At 37.4% G+C, this 13728-nt stretch overlaps 2 protein-coding genes across 3 annotated transcripts in view; one reads left to right on the top strand and one right to left on the bottom strand.

The window, feature by feature from the left end:
- LOC107751681 (dolichyl-diphosphooligosaccharide--protein glycosyltransferase subunit STT3B-like) overlaps positions 1–10222 on the top strand; it is a 20649-nt gene extending 10427 nt beyond the window's left edge. Inside the window, exons 3-18 of one of the 2 annotated variants that reach the window (XM_016567426.1) lie at positions 2659–2767; positions 2861–3148; positions 3225–3290; positions 4355–4454; positions 4561–4659; positions 4760–4906; positions 4990–5038; positions 5296–5450; positions 5531–5742; positions 6801–6976; positions 7068–7239; positions 7318–7491; positions 8311–8424; positions 8512–8742; positions 8822–8987; positions 10041–10222. In XM_016567426.1, coding sequence (XP_016422912.1) covers positions 2659–2767; positions 2861–3148; positions 3225–3290; positions 4355–4454; positions 4561–4659; positions 4760–4906; positions 4990–5038; positions 5296–5450; positions 5531–5742; positions 6801–6976; positions 7068–7239; positions 7318–7491; positions 8311–8424; positions 8512–8742; positions 8822–8917 — 2188 coding nt within the window. In that variant the 3' untranslated portion in view covers positions 8918–8987; positions 10041–10222. Of the gene's footprint in view, positions 1–2658; positions 2768–2860; positions 3149–3224; positions 3291–4354; positions 4455–4560; positions 4660–4759; positions 4907–4989; positions 5039–5295; positions 5451–5530; positions 5743–6800; positions 6977–7067; positions 7240–7317; positions 7492–8310; positions 8425–8511; positions 8743–8821; positions 9152–10040 lie in introns of those variants that run through there. The other variant, XM_016567425.1, reaches the window with a different exon arrangement.
- A 2440-nt stretch (positions 10223–12662) lies between these two features.
- The window catches only part of LOC107751695 (oxysterol-binding protein-related protein 10-like), a 36891-nt gene continuing 35825 nt past the window's right edge, over positions 12663–13728 (bottom strand). The window contains exons 13-14 of the mRNA XM_016567446.1: positions 13245–13398; positions 12663–13071 (exon numbers count right to left, since the gene is read on the bottom strand). Coding sequence (XP_016422932.1) covers positions 13027–13071; positions 13245–13398 — 199 coding nt within the window. The 3' untranslated portion in view covers positions 12663–13026. The remainder of the gene's footprint in view (positions 13072–13244; positions 13399–13728) is intronic.

The following is a 13728-nucleotide window of genomic DNA, read 5'->3' as shown; positions in this document are numbered from 1 at the left end:
AAAAAAAAAGTTTATGATGAAATCAAATCAGTAATCAGATGTTGTCAAATTAACTAACATGTAACATGTTTTTGTGTTGTTGAGTTATTGAAGTTTTTATTCATTGTAATTCTAGATTTAGAGCTGCCCAGAAGGTAGAAATGGGTCACTCTGTGTGTGTGTTATCCATTGTCCCAAAAAAAGAACCTGTCGTCCATCACATTTATTTCACCTCCACCTGTCTCTCTCTCTGTCTGTCTGTCTCTCTTTCATTCTTCTCTTTGTTCATGGTGAATTCAGGCTCCTCTGTCTCTCTAAACTCTCTTCTCATTCTGTACTTGTGAGTTTTTTGTCATTCTAGTGTGAATTTGTGTGTGAAGTGAGAGGACTCATGCTGAGCTGGAAACATCTGTCTGAAAACCTTCATCCATCCAGTGTTGGAGACAACATGGCTACATTTCTTCTGTTCTACTGTCATTGCATAACTCTTCCTCCTCCTCCTCCTCCTCCTCCGTCAGTCTCACGTGATTCAGTGTCACACTCAGATCTTGAGCTCCTTTTGATTTTGACTTTCACGTGTGAAAACACTCAATCTCCGTTCAGTAATCCTGTTGAGATCGTGATGAATAATGTTGTTATGAGCTGCTAATGTTCCTCATGTTCCTGGATCAGTTTGATTAGAGACGTCACAGAGATCAGTTCAGTATTTTTATTGTGGTTGTGGCTTGTAGTTTGTCCGTAATGGCATTTATTTCAGGTGATATTGAATATGTGGAATAAACCAGGGAAACGTGAACATTGTTGAGTTGAAATTTCAGTTTAATTATTAGGTTAAGCTGCAGTCCGTAACTTTTTTTTGGTTAAATGATCCGAAATCAATATTTGAGCAAGTACATAACCAGCCAGTGTTCAAAACTATCGCCTTACTTTAGCCCGATTCACAACGGTTAGCTTATAATAATGTTTTCTAATTTGGGTGGTACGGGTAGGTTTTCGTGGGAAATTCGAGCATGGCACTACGCAGTGAAGGTAGAAATGGGTCACTCTGTGTGTGTGTTATCCATTGTCCCAAAAAAAAAACCTGTTGTCCATCACATTTATTTCACCTCCACCTCAATAATAATAATTTGCACGGTTTGATGTGATATGAGCTAATTTAGATTTAATCACCATTGGTAGCGAGATTTATGGTAATGCTTTTTTCCTCAGTTGGTCAGAACAAACGTGGCAGACTTGTTACTTGTTCAGATGACAATATACGGTGAAAATTCTTATTTGGGTCATATATTCCAAGACGTAGGCTAGAATCTGTGATTCTGAAGTACAGTGAATATCCACACCGGTGCGGTGACTGACTGCCACACATACACACACATTTTATTTCAGATCAGTTGTTTTTTTTATATAAATTTGGTTTTGATATTCAGACCAGTTGTGTTTGTAATCCATGCCAGTTGGATTTTTAATTAATATCATTTGTGTTTTAAATCAGATCCGTTTGTTTTTAATTAAGATGAATTGTGTTTTTAATAAGTTCAGTTCTTTTTTTAAATCAGATCAGGTGTGTTTGTTATCAATATCAGTTTGATTTTTCATTCAGATTGTGTACTTGTGTACACAAGTCTCATTCTGACACCTTTGACTGTACAACAGAATCTGTCATAGACACAGAAAACTGGAGAAAACGGATTACTGAGGACTGATTGTCCTAAAATAATGTCTGTGTGTGTGTGTGTGTCATCTGTGATGGATTACCAGCACTGGTTTCACAACCTCTAGAGCAGAGAAATGGGTTCTCTGAGATCAGCTCACATACACACTCAGCCTGTCATCCGCTCAGACTGTCTGTTGTGTGTTTGAATGCGTGTGTGTGTGTGTGTGTGTGAGGATGCTCAGTGGGAGTTTGTGAGTTTCTCTCGTTGTGTCCAGAAGCTTTTGATGTTCTCATGTTGTGCTCACAGATGCTGGTCTGATCCAGACAGACGGTTGCAGATGATGTTCATGTTCGCTCAGTATCTGAGGAAGTGCAGTGTCATTGTTTACAGCTCATGCCTTCAGAAGATGAGGAAGAGTCTGTCATAATTCATACCGTATGTTTGTTTATTTTTGTTATAAGCTATTTATTTATTTTTCATTCATTCATGCATGCAGTCGTCTGGAACCAAATTATTCTTTTCATGTTCTTGCTTAACTTTCTGTGTTTTGACTGTCTTTATTTATTTATGTATTTATTTGTCATGAGTTCATTTGTTTATTTATTTTTATTTTCATTAATCTAGAACTGAATTATTATCTTCATATACTTTCTTTACTTTCTGTCTTTATTCATTCATTTATTTATTTATTCATTTATTTATTTGTCATGAGCTCATTTTATTTTATTTATTTTATTCATTTATTTATTTATTCATTTATATGTCATAAGCACATTGTTGTCTATTTGTTATGTCGTGAGCTTGTTATAGCTTCATCATCAGAATGTAAAGTCTGTCATAATTCATAGCATATATGTGATGATGGACTGATTCCAGATCAGCTGTCAGACATTCTGAAAGAAGAGCAGAAACATCACACCGCACAAATGACGTTACATTCATGTTTGACATCAGCCAAACCTCTGCTCTGAGTCTCATTTGCATGTGCAGCAGTCTGTGAATATTCATGTGTGTTTGTGAACAGGTTTAATTACAGATCCACCCATCATCTGACCACCAACGGTTTCTACGAGTTCCTCAACTGGTTCGATGAGAGAGCCTGGTATCCTCTGGGTCGAATCGTTGGAGGAACGGTGAGTCGAGATTCAGTTCATTCACGTCTGAACTCTTGATTTATCTGAGGAGCTTCATGAGGAGCTCAGACCAGTTCCTGTGTGCTCCTGCAGGTCTATCCTGGTCTGATGGTGACTGCAGGTCTGATTCACTACATCTTGAACCTCGTCCATCTGACCGTCCACATCCGGGACGTCTGCGTGTTCCTGGCGCCCGTCTTCAGCACTCTGACGGCCGTCGCCACCTTCCTGCTGACACGGGAGCTGTGGAGTCAGGGGGCGGGGCTTCTGTCCGCCTGCTTCATGGCCGTCGTGCCCGGATACATCTCACGCTCGGTGGCCGGATCCTTCGATAACGAGGCCGTTGCCATATTCGCCCTGCAGTTCACCTACTTCCTGTGGGTAAGAGGAAGTGCTGGAGGAAGTTCGGCGTGGCTTTTTGAATTGAACTGGAAGTGAGTTTTCTGTGTTTGTTCAGGTGAAGTCGATCAAAACTGGATCAGTGTTCTGGACCGTCGGATGTTGCCTCTCGTATTTCTATATGGTGAGTGTGAAAAATTTACTGAATTCAGCCTGTGTCTACAGGGAAGAAGAAGTGCACTTGAGTGTACTGAATGTGCACTTGTACTGTACTTTCGGCTGGCAGGCATATCACCCTGTAGCCCAAGACTGGTTACCCACTGAAGCTAAGCAGGGTTGAGCTGGTCAGTACCTGGATGGGAGACCTCCTCTGCTGATTGGCTTCGTCTTCTCTCCACCAATAAGCTGGTGTGTGGTGGGCGTTCTGGCGCACTATGACTGCCGTCGCATCATCCAGGTGGATGCTGCACACTGGTGGTGGATGAGGAGATACCCCCTGACAATGTAAAGCGCTTTGAGTGCCTAGAAAAGTGCTATATAAATGTAATGAATTAATTAAATTTTATATATTTTTTTAAATACTTGCATAAATGCTTATTAGTTCATTGGGCAGTACACTTACCCATATTTCAAAGACAATAATTATGAAACTGCATATAAAAATGAACTTAAGTCCACTTAAGTGGGTTGGAAAAGCACACGTAAGTTAAACTAATTTCTGAAGATGAACGAAGGTCTTACGGGTTTGAAACGACATGAGGGTGAGTAATTAATGACATAATTTTCAGTTTTGGGTGAACTAACCCTTTAATATAAAAGTAAACTATAATACATTTTCATTTAATTGCAAATAACATGTAGTTATGTGAAACCATTACATTCATTTCCTACTTAAGTATATTTTTTAAGTATACTATTTCCGTAATAAGTATGTTAAAGTGTACTACTTTTTCTCAAGGGTATTGGAGACGTTTCCATCACGTTAGAGAGATCTGATCACAAACACTCTCAAACAACAGACTGAATCTCTTTGTTGTTCGTTCACAAATGTGTTCATCACATTCAGTCTGTTCTTCTTCTAAATTGTTAAAGCTAATTGATTCTGTGTTTCTGCTCACGGTCAAATCGAGTCCGACGATCACAGAGGGAAATTAATGTTTGTTATTATGATCCACATGAGTTTTTACCAAAGAGGGAAATTGACAGAGAAATTACTATTCAGACTAACAGTGTGTGTGTGTGTTTGAGGTGTCGGCGTGGGGCGGTTACGTCTTCATCATTAATCTGATTCCTCTTCATGTGTTCGTTCTGCTGTTGATGCGCCGCTTCAGTAAGAGAGTTTACATCGGTGAGTCTCAGTCAAGATTCACAGCAGAAACTGCACTTTGATTCATTCCAACGTTGATTCTGATTGGTCGTCTCTCTCTCTCTCTCTCTCTCTCTCTCTCTCTCAGCGTACAGCACGTTCTACATCATTGGTCTGATTCTGTCTATGCAGATTCCTTTCGTTGGGTTTCAGCCAATCAGAACCAGCGAACACATGGCAGCGGCTGGTGAGTCTCTCCTCATTGGCTACTGAGTCACAAACACACAAATGTTGATTCGGTGTTGATTTAATGTTGATTCAATGTGTGTGTGTGTGTGTGTGTGCAGGTGTGTTCATGCTCGTGCAGCTCTACTCTTTCCTGCAGTTCCTGCGAGACAGACTGACGCGGCAGGACAAACAGACTCTGTTTTCTGTCTGCGTTTGTGTCGCTGCGCTGCTGCTGTTTGTGTGTGTCGTGTACCTCAGCTGCATCGGTCAGTTTACCGCGGTACATGATCATGTGACATATATGATGACATGAGCGTCTGCTGATGATCGTGTGTGTTTGTGTGTTCAGGTTGGATCGCTCCGTGGAGCGGACGCTTTTATTCACTCTGGGACACGGGGTAAAAATACACTGACAGTTACATAATTTACAATCAAAACCTCGCATTTAGCAACATGCTAAACTCCACTCAGAACACCCTAGCAACTGCATAGCAACATGATAAAAACACTCTGAAACCTGTGTGCTGCACAGCAACTCTTTTTGGCCATTTTTTACAGGCAAACAACACAAAAATGTCATTTTTAATCAGAGTTTGTGTTCATTTCAGGAAATATTTTCATGCCGTATGTTTAATGTCTGATATTTTTTGTGCAGCTATGCTAAGATTCATATTCCGATCATCGCGTCCGTATCAGAGCATCAGCCGACCACCTGGGTTTCCTTCTTCTTTGATCTTCACATCCTGGTCTGCACCTTCCCAGCAGGCCTGTGGTTCTGCATCAGAAACATCAACGCCGAGCGCGTGTTCGGTACGTGCCGTGCTGTGAGTGCTTTCCTTCAGGTCCAGTGCTGCGTGTCTCAGGTGTGTGTGTCTCTGTTTGTCCTGCAGTGGTTCTGTATGGCATCAGCGCGGTGTATTTCGCCGGTGTGATGGTGCGGCTCATGCTGACTCTGACGCCTGTGGTGTGCGTTCTGTCGGCCGTGTGTTTCTCCAGCGTGTTTGAACGCTATCTGAGCGATGAGCTCAAGCAGGACGATCCTCCGGCTGAAGACGCCGCTGACGAGGATGACAGGAGGAACTCTGGGAGTCTCTATGATAAGGTGCGACAAGAGCCTGCATGAATCTACAGAAGATCAATGATTCACCACAGATCAAACATTCAAGAGAGATTTGAGAAGAACATCTGAAACACTTCAGATCAGCAAAACAACTTTAACATGAAATTTGTAAATGACTCGTTTGATTGAGTGATTGTGAATTTTCGTGAGAGAGCAGAAAATTTCCCTAAAACAGATTTTGCTAGTTATTTTTTAACTAAACTGACCATGTTGACCAACAGAAAGATGTTTGGTTTGAAAGTGACTTTGTGCATCACTGCACTATTGACAATGAACAACTCGTCTTTTTGGCCTGCAAATATTTGCAAAATTTTTGCTGATGTGACTGTCACAACTCAAAACACTCTTCTCAGTCCAAATAGACAATTATTTAAAAATAAACTGTAAAAACAGTTCGTTTATCCTGGAGAAAGTTATATAAATTGTTATTTTTTAAATTGATTTAAATTGTATATTATGTGCATTTATTTGTAAACAATTTATAAATAAATATATCATTTTGTTGGATAAAAATATGAAATAAAATATATATTAAAATATAATAAATTACATAAGTATATAAACTATTATTTAAAAAATATGTATATATTTATATATAATAAATAAATGTGTAATTATATTATATAAAAATGACATAAAATGACTTAATTATATAATAAATTATTTGAAAGTGTATACATTTAATTTTAAATAAATGTATAATTTTTATTATATAAAATATAAAATAAAATATAATAAATATCATATCATTGTTTATATATTTTTTTATTATTTACTGTATCCCAACGGTAGTTTTATTTAAATATTTAAATTATTATTTAAAATGTGTAATTTTATTATATAAAGCATAAATATATAATGAAATAAATATATAATTTTTTCTAAGATAGATCAAATATAAATATATATAAGGATAATAAATAATGTTTGAGAGATTTAGAATAATGTAATTTTAATGTTGACTTTAGGAGGCCAAGTGATCATGTGTGTTAAACTGATGTGTTTCGCCCCCTGCTGGTGTGTGTGTGTGTTTGTTTCAGGCTGGTAAGCTGCGCAAGCATCACGTGTGTGAAGAGGGTTTGGGCTCAAACATCAGGAGTCTGGTGATCGTCCTCCTGCTGCTGCTGCTGCTGATGTTCACTGTTCACTGCACGTGGGTCACCAGTAATGCTTATTCCAGTCCCAGTGTCGTGCTGGCGTCATATAACCACGACGGGTACTGACACACACACACATACACGAACACACACACACAAACACATATGAACACATATACAGCGGCTCATCCGTCCTCCTGTGTGTTTCAGCTCGCGCCGCATCCTGGATGATTTCAGAGAGGCGTACTATTGGCTGCGGCTCAACACCGACCAACACGCGCGCGTCATGAGCTGGTGGGATTATGGGTATCAGATTGCAGGCATGGCCAACAGAACCACGCTAGTGGACAACAACACCTGGAACAACAGCCACATCGCACTGGTGAGACGCGCACCAACCACAGGAAGAGACGCTCGACCGCAGGAAGTCTGACTGCCTCTCTCTGATTGGCTCTCTCAGGTGGGCAAAGCCATGGCGTCCAATGAGAGTGTGGCGTATGACATAATGAGGCTGCTGGACGTGGACTATGTGCTGATCATCTTCGGCGGGGTGATCGGATACTCGGGCGACGACATCAACAAGTTCCTGTGGATGGTGAGGATCGCCGAGGGAGAACATCCCAGAGACGTGCGGGTGAGTCATCATACCATATTAATTAACTAACAGTAAACTATAACTAACTAAATCTACAGCTATTGCAAATCGTATTCATTAACTGAAATAAAGCTTAAATAAAATATACATATTAGATGAAAAACCTAAATGAAAATCAGGAATGTTGCCTTTGCAACTAACTGAAATAAGTTTAAGATGAAGTACTAAAATCACTAAAACTTAAACTGAAATAAATTAAAACTATATAGAAATATTAAAAAAATAGAAATGCAAATAAAATACTGTTACTCAATATTGTATCAATAATGTTAAACTGTTACAAATCTTGTTCATTAATTGAAATAAAGCTAAAATAAGATATTAATATTAGATTTAAAAAAATCTTGGCAAGCTACATAGAAATAATGTTGAGCAGCGAGCTCATTGGCTACCGATACAGGAGAGAACCAATCAGCTGGGCCATGTGATAATGATGTCATTAGGTCAGATTGAGTTAGACCTATCGGACTGCGCCATCTAGAGTTTCATGCCAGAACTCTGTATTTAAACAAAATTACTAATACTAAAACTGAAATAAAAATAAATCACATAGAAAATAAATAGAAATATTAAAAAAAACTAATAAAATGACAAAAGCACATAATACATTTACTAAAACTAAGATAAAAAAACTAATAAAATTAAAATAAAAACCTAAAATATAATTCAAAATATGAAATAAATTCTATAATAGTATATAAATAGTAACAAAATATCACTGCCACCCCATACAGGCTGAAAATGAAGAACACTTTCTTGAACAGTTGTTGTTGAGGTGTGTTTGTGTTGTGTGGTCAGGAGAGCGATTTCTTCACGCCGCTGGGAGAGTTCAGGGTGGATAAAGCCGCGTCTCCAGCGCTGCTCAACTCTCTGATGTATAAGATGTCCTACCATCGCTTTGGAGAAATGCAGGTGATTCTGGTCACATGATCTCATTCTGAACCGTGTTTGGCGCTCATGTGACCGTTTCGTGTGTCAAACGTGTTCGTCTCTGTTCAGCTGGACTTCAGAACCCCTCCAGGATTCGACCGAACGCGAAACGCCGAGATCGGAAACAAGGACGTGAGGCTGAGGCACCTGGAGGAAGCGTTTACCTCCGAGCACTGGCTCGTCCGGATCTATAAAGTCAAAGATCTGGACAACCGGCAGCCGCTGGAGCGCAAACCTCGAGTCACCAGCGCCGATCACAATCACACACACAAACACACACACTATCACTCCTCCAGGAAGGTACATATTTATGTCTCATCACGTCATTTACGGTGGTTTTCTTGACTTGATATTGTTTTAACGTTGTTGATCTGTGCAGGGCACCAGGAGGAAACGAGGATTCATTAAAAACAAACTTGTTCTGAAGAAAGGCAGAAGATCGAACCGGAAACTGAAGCGAACTGGACTAGACTGAACAGAACCGGATCAGTGAAGATGAAGACTGACTGTTTGATTTCAGCTGGTGCTCTGATGCTCTAACGCTGGTTATTATCTTTATTTCACTGCTTCATACTTGAATATGTGATATGACTGAGAATGACAGAGGGAATGCTAACAACAACTTTTTAGACATTTAAGATTAAATCTGAAGGAGGATGAAGATATTGAACCAAAGAGCTCATGTTCTCCTCATATGAAACATTTACACTTGAATGTAACACTCTAAAGAGAAAGGAAAAAATGAAATCGCATCATATGACCCCTTTAAGATTTATGTATTTGCATATAAAAATAGAGTACACAGTTTTAATAAAAACAAGTAAAATTAATGTGATATTTGTCAGTCATACATAAATGAAAGGTCAGATTTCTGCACTCAAAAAAATCATGGCTTACTGTATTATTGCCTATTTGCATCTATTGGTTTTATTTAAATAATCAAATTTTCAAAGTGCACGGTGAAAACAATTCCATTTATTTAAAAAAAAAGTATGAACATGGTTAAAATATGACTAGCTGTGGGACAAACAATATTCAATTAGTTGAAATGACAAACAAATCAGATTGATTGATGATAATCATATAAACCTGGCATTGTGTACTGTATATAAAAGACATTCGGTTTATTAGTACAATTACAGAAATCTTGACCCGTTTCATTTATTATTATGACTGACGAATATACGTTTATTTGGTTTTGTTAAAACTGTGTAATCCAAATAAATGGAAATTTTATATGCAACCAAATACTGATATTTTAGAGTTAGTTTTTTCAATGTTTCTTTGTGAGCGTGTTTTGTTTTGTTTTAGTATGCAATGAACCGATGCAGTAATTATCAGGACTTTTCCCTGTAACTGTGAATGGATTTTCTTTTTGTGAATGTTTTACATGTGATGATTTTATAGTAGTTTTGTATGCAAACATAGATGAAAATCTCTCACTGCTGCAGCTGCTGATCTCACTGTCACTGATCTGATGCTGCTTCAGTCCTCAGACTTGAACTCTGTGTGGATTTTTATAGTCTTTGAACTCTGTTCTGATTTAATTTTCTCTATAAACGCTTCTATCTCTGTTTGTATTCTTTTGTATCCCATAGAAATGAGGCTGTGAATTGCAGATGCTTGACAGCGAACATGCTGAACAGAAACTGTAAGGATTTTTTTCATGTGCATATCCTCTTGTAAAACGTCATTTTCCTGTTCTGATATATGTTTTTCTTTTGCACAATAAATAAAGACCACAATAAAAATGACCAGATTCTGGTGAAAAAAATGAGCGTGCGAGAGCTCTGGTGTCATTTCACCTTTACAAAATCAGTCCATTATGCTGCTTGATATTGCAAACTGTTATTTCTTATGTCATTTTAATTCGTTATCATACTCATAAACACTGGTTTGTTTTAGCATTTAATGCACTTTGTTATGTTTGTAATTCTTTCCCAAATGAATCGGAAGTCTCGCACATTCAACAGCGGAGCCTTTATTGACGCATTGATCAAGACCTCACTGTAAATCACTGTTTACTCTGAGAAAAACCAGGCCTGTGCGTGGCCTTTTTATTTCAGCACCTTTATGAAGAGTTTACAGTAGGCCTATTTTGATTTTGCAGTGTGTGACATGTTGCACTCTGCAGAAAACACGCGTCCCGGGTAAGGCTTTAAAATACTTTTTAAAGCTTCCATAAATACTGTATTCTGGATATATGATTTACGAAATTGAATACAAAAATATAGACTAAAATGTAGCCTAATTGCGAATTTTTAATCTCACATTTCTGACTTTTTTCTTGCAATTTTGCAAGATACAAACTCACAATTATGAGAAGAAAAGTATGGAAGCCCTGAACCACAACATTTAAAAAAAAAGAAAAAAAAAAAGTTTTTGAAAACCGTTTCTGAAGTTTTTTTTTTTTCGCACATTCAACAGCGGAGCCTTTATTGACGCATTGATCAAGACCTCACTGTAAATCACTGTTTACTCTGAGAAAAACCAGGCCTGTGCGTGGCCTTTTTATTTCAGCACCTTTATGAAGAGTTTACAGTAGGCCTATTTTGATTTTGCAGTGTGTGACATCTTGCACTCTGCAGAAAACACGCGTCCCGGGTGAGGCTTTAAAATACTTTTTAAAGCTTCCATAAATACTGTATTCTGGATATATGATTTACGAAATTGAATACAAAAATATAGACTAAAATGTAGCCTAATTGCGAATTTTTAATCTCACATTTCTGACTTTTTTCTTGCAATTTTGCAAGATACAAACTCACAATTATGAGAAGAAAAGTATGGAAGCCCTGAACCACAACATTTAAAAAAAAAGAAAAGAAAAAAAGTTTTTGAAAACCGTTTCTGAAGTTTTTTTTTTTTTTTTGAAGAGAAAAGCTTTTGGAGAGAAAAAGTTTGAATGAGAGAACGTTTTTGGATGTGAGAAAAGTTTTTAGAGAGAAAAAGTTTTTGATGAGAGAAAAACGTTTTTGTGCACAGAGAAAAAATAATTTTGAAACGTTTTTTTTTTTTTTTGGAAGGGAAAAATTAGGACTTTGAGGAAGGATGCAAGACACTATTTTAGACTTTGTTTTTTTCCACATTGATTTTTTCATTCACGTTGCGGTTCAGGGCTTCCAAATCGCAATTAGGCTATCTGTTTTTTTGTTTTGTTTTGTTTTGAATCCAATGCGGATATAAGCTTCCTTATGTATCATATCCACCTTATTTTGCAACAAGGCAATAAGCTATTTTTCACAGGTCTGAGCGAAGGCCTCGATTAAAAGTGCATCAGAGGAGCGGAACGACGTTAAACCTCTCGGGTAAAATCTAATTTAAAGCAGCACTATGTAACTTTTGGCGCTCTAGCGGTTAATAAACAGAACTGCACACATCCCGCGGAAGAACATTCCACCCGGAGCTACTTCTCTAAGTTTATGTCTATGGCGATTCACGCAGGTATGTGTTACTCCGCAGCGGTGACGACCCGACCAGGCTACGATAGTCCAAATATAAGTACTTATTATAAGTGTACCGTAGTGATTCGGAATAAGACAAAAACGCGGTTTGGAATATGAATTCATGATGTACTCGCTCATTATATACATTTAGAAAATTTTGAACACAGAAAAAGTTACATAGTGCTGCTTTAACGGCCAATTAATTCTAACGATAGCGTACTATTGTCAGCAAGGCTTTAGTAATCAGCAGAGACTCATTGACCACAACTCAATTACACCATCATCAGCTCACCTGATCAGTGAAAACACAACCATTTCCATCCGTTTAATGTCTGCTGCTTCATCTCAAACATCAGATCACAGTTATTCATCTAGAGAAATCAGTCAAAAAAACACGTGTAGGTCATATTTCACCACAAAATAGCCTGCTGTTTAATTGATCTTAACTATAAAAATAAGAAACCGATTTTATTTTAGGATGAAGATTTATTTCAAATAGATAATTGTAAACTATTTCTACATTGTGATTGCATTTGTTTATGACATTTAAGTTAATATGATTTAAATAAAATATTATATTACATTTGTTTTTTGTACTGGATTAAAAATACTATATTACAGTAATAAGAATTTAAGTGGGAAATATGTCATTTTTATTTAAATAATGTCACAATGCAAAAAACGTATGTAATGTATTATATAATGTGTTATTATTTATTATATGATATAATTAAAATATTCATATTAAAAAGTCATATGTGTGTGTGTGTAATTTTATTTTTTTTATTTTGGGGTGAAATATGAGCTGTAATATTGACCGTTTAAAACTTGTATCTGAACGTCTTGTTCACATTATTAAATGCACGTTGGATGTAAATCCATGACTCTCTTGCTCTGTTAACAAATCATCTAATGGCAGATGACTTAAATACTGTGTACATGTGCATATCCACAAAGGCTTGGTTAGATAATCGTGAAAAATAATGTATAATTTATACAGTGTATAAAAGGTCTATTCTGTTTTCATATATATAAACATTGTTTTCTGTACAGTCTGTAGTGTTATTCTCCTGGCTTTGATTTTTGCTGTTTGTTTTCAGTCTCTGTGTTCATCTCATCGGTGTTCGTTTTCCTTTCTTCAGTGTGTTCTCCATAAGGGGTTTCTGTAGACCCATCCGGCACCCTGCACACAGACAAAACACCTTTATCAGCTTCACACAATGGTTTCATCTTAGCTGCAGAAGACTAGTTCTCTAATGTATTTACTTCAGATTTGTGGTTTGTCAGATTTCAAACCCGGTTGAGTCTGTACTGTAACTGCAGATGCTGCTGTAGATGTTTCAGTCATGAACGCACCTCTTTGTTAAAGTATTTGGGTTTCCAGGGCATGTTGTTGCCCTCTCTCTGTCTCTCGTCTGATCGCTGGTCTTCCTCTAACACATGCTTGTGTTCAGTGGCCAGATCAACATTCCCTTCCTTCAGCGCCGCAGTCACATGCTGCCAGAGATGCCTGAAATCAACAACACGGAATATCACAACTATATAAATGACCACATAAATAAAAAAACTATATATATATATACACACACACTACCGGTCAAAAGTTTGGGATCAGAACGATTTTAAATGTTTTTACAGGAGTTTCTTCTGCTCATCAAGGCTGCATTTATTTGATCAAAAATACAGGAATAAATGTAGTATTGTGAAATATTATTATGATTTAAAATAAAGTTTTTCTATTTTAATATACATTCAAATATAATTTATTCCTGTGATGCAAAGCTGAATTTTCAGCGTCATTACTCCAGTCTTCAGTGTCACATGATCTTCAGAAATCATT

This window comes from Sinocyclocheilus rhinocerous, unplaced genomic scaffold (assembly GCF_001515625.1).
Source record: "Sinocyclocheilus rhinocerous isolate Xijiao unplaced genomic scaffold, SAMN03320098_v1.1 scaffold422, whole genome shotgun sequence".
NCBI classification, from domain to species: domain Eukaryota; kingdom Metazoa; phylum Chordata; class Actinopteri; order Cypriniformes; family Cyprinidae; genus Sinocyclocheilus; species Sinocyclocheilus rhinocerous.
Note: the sequence above shows the minus strand (reverse complement) of the source record. Positions and strands in the feature narration are given on the sequence as shown.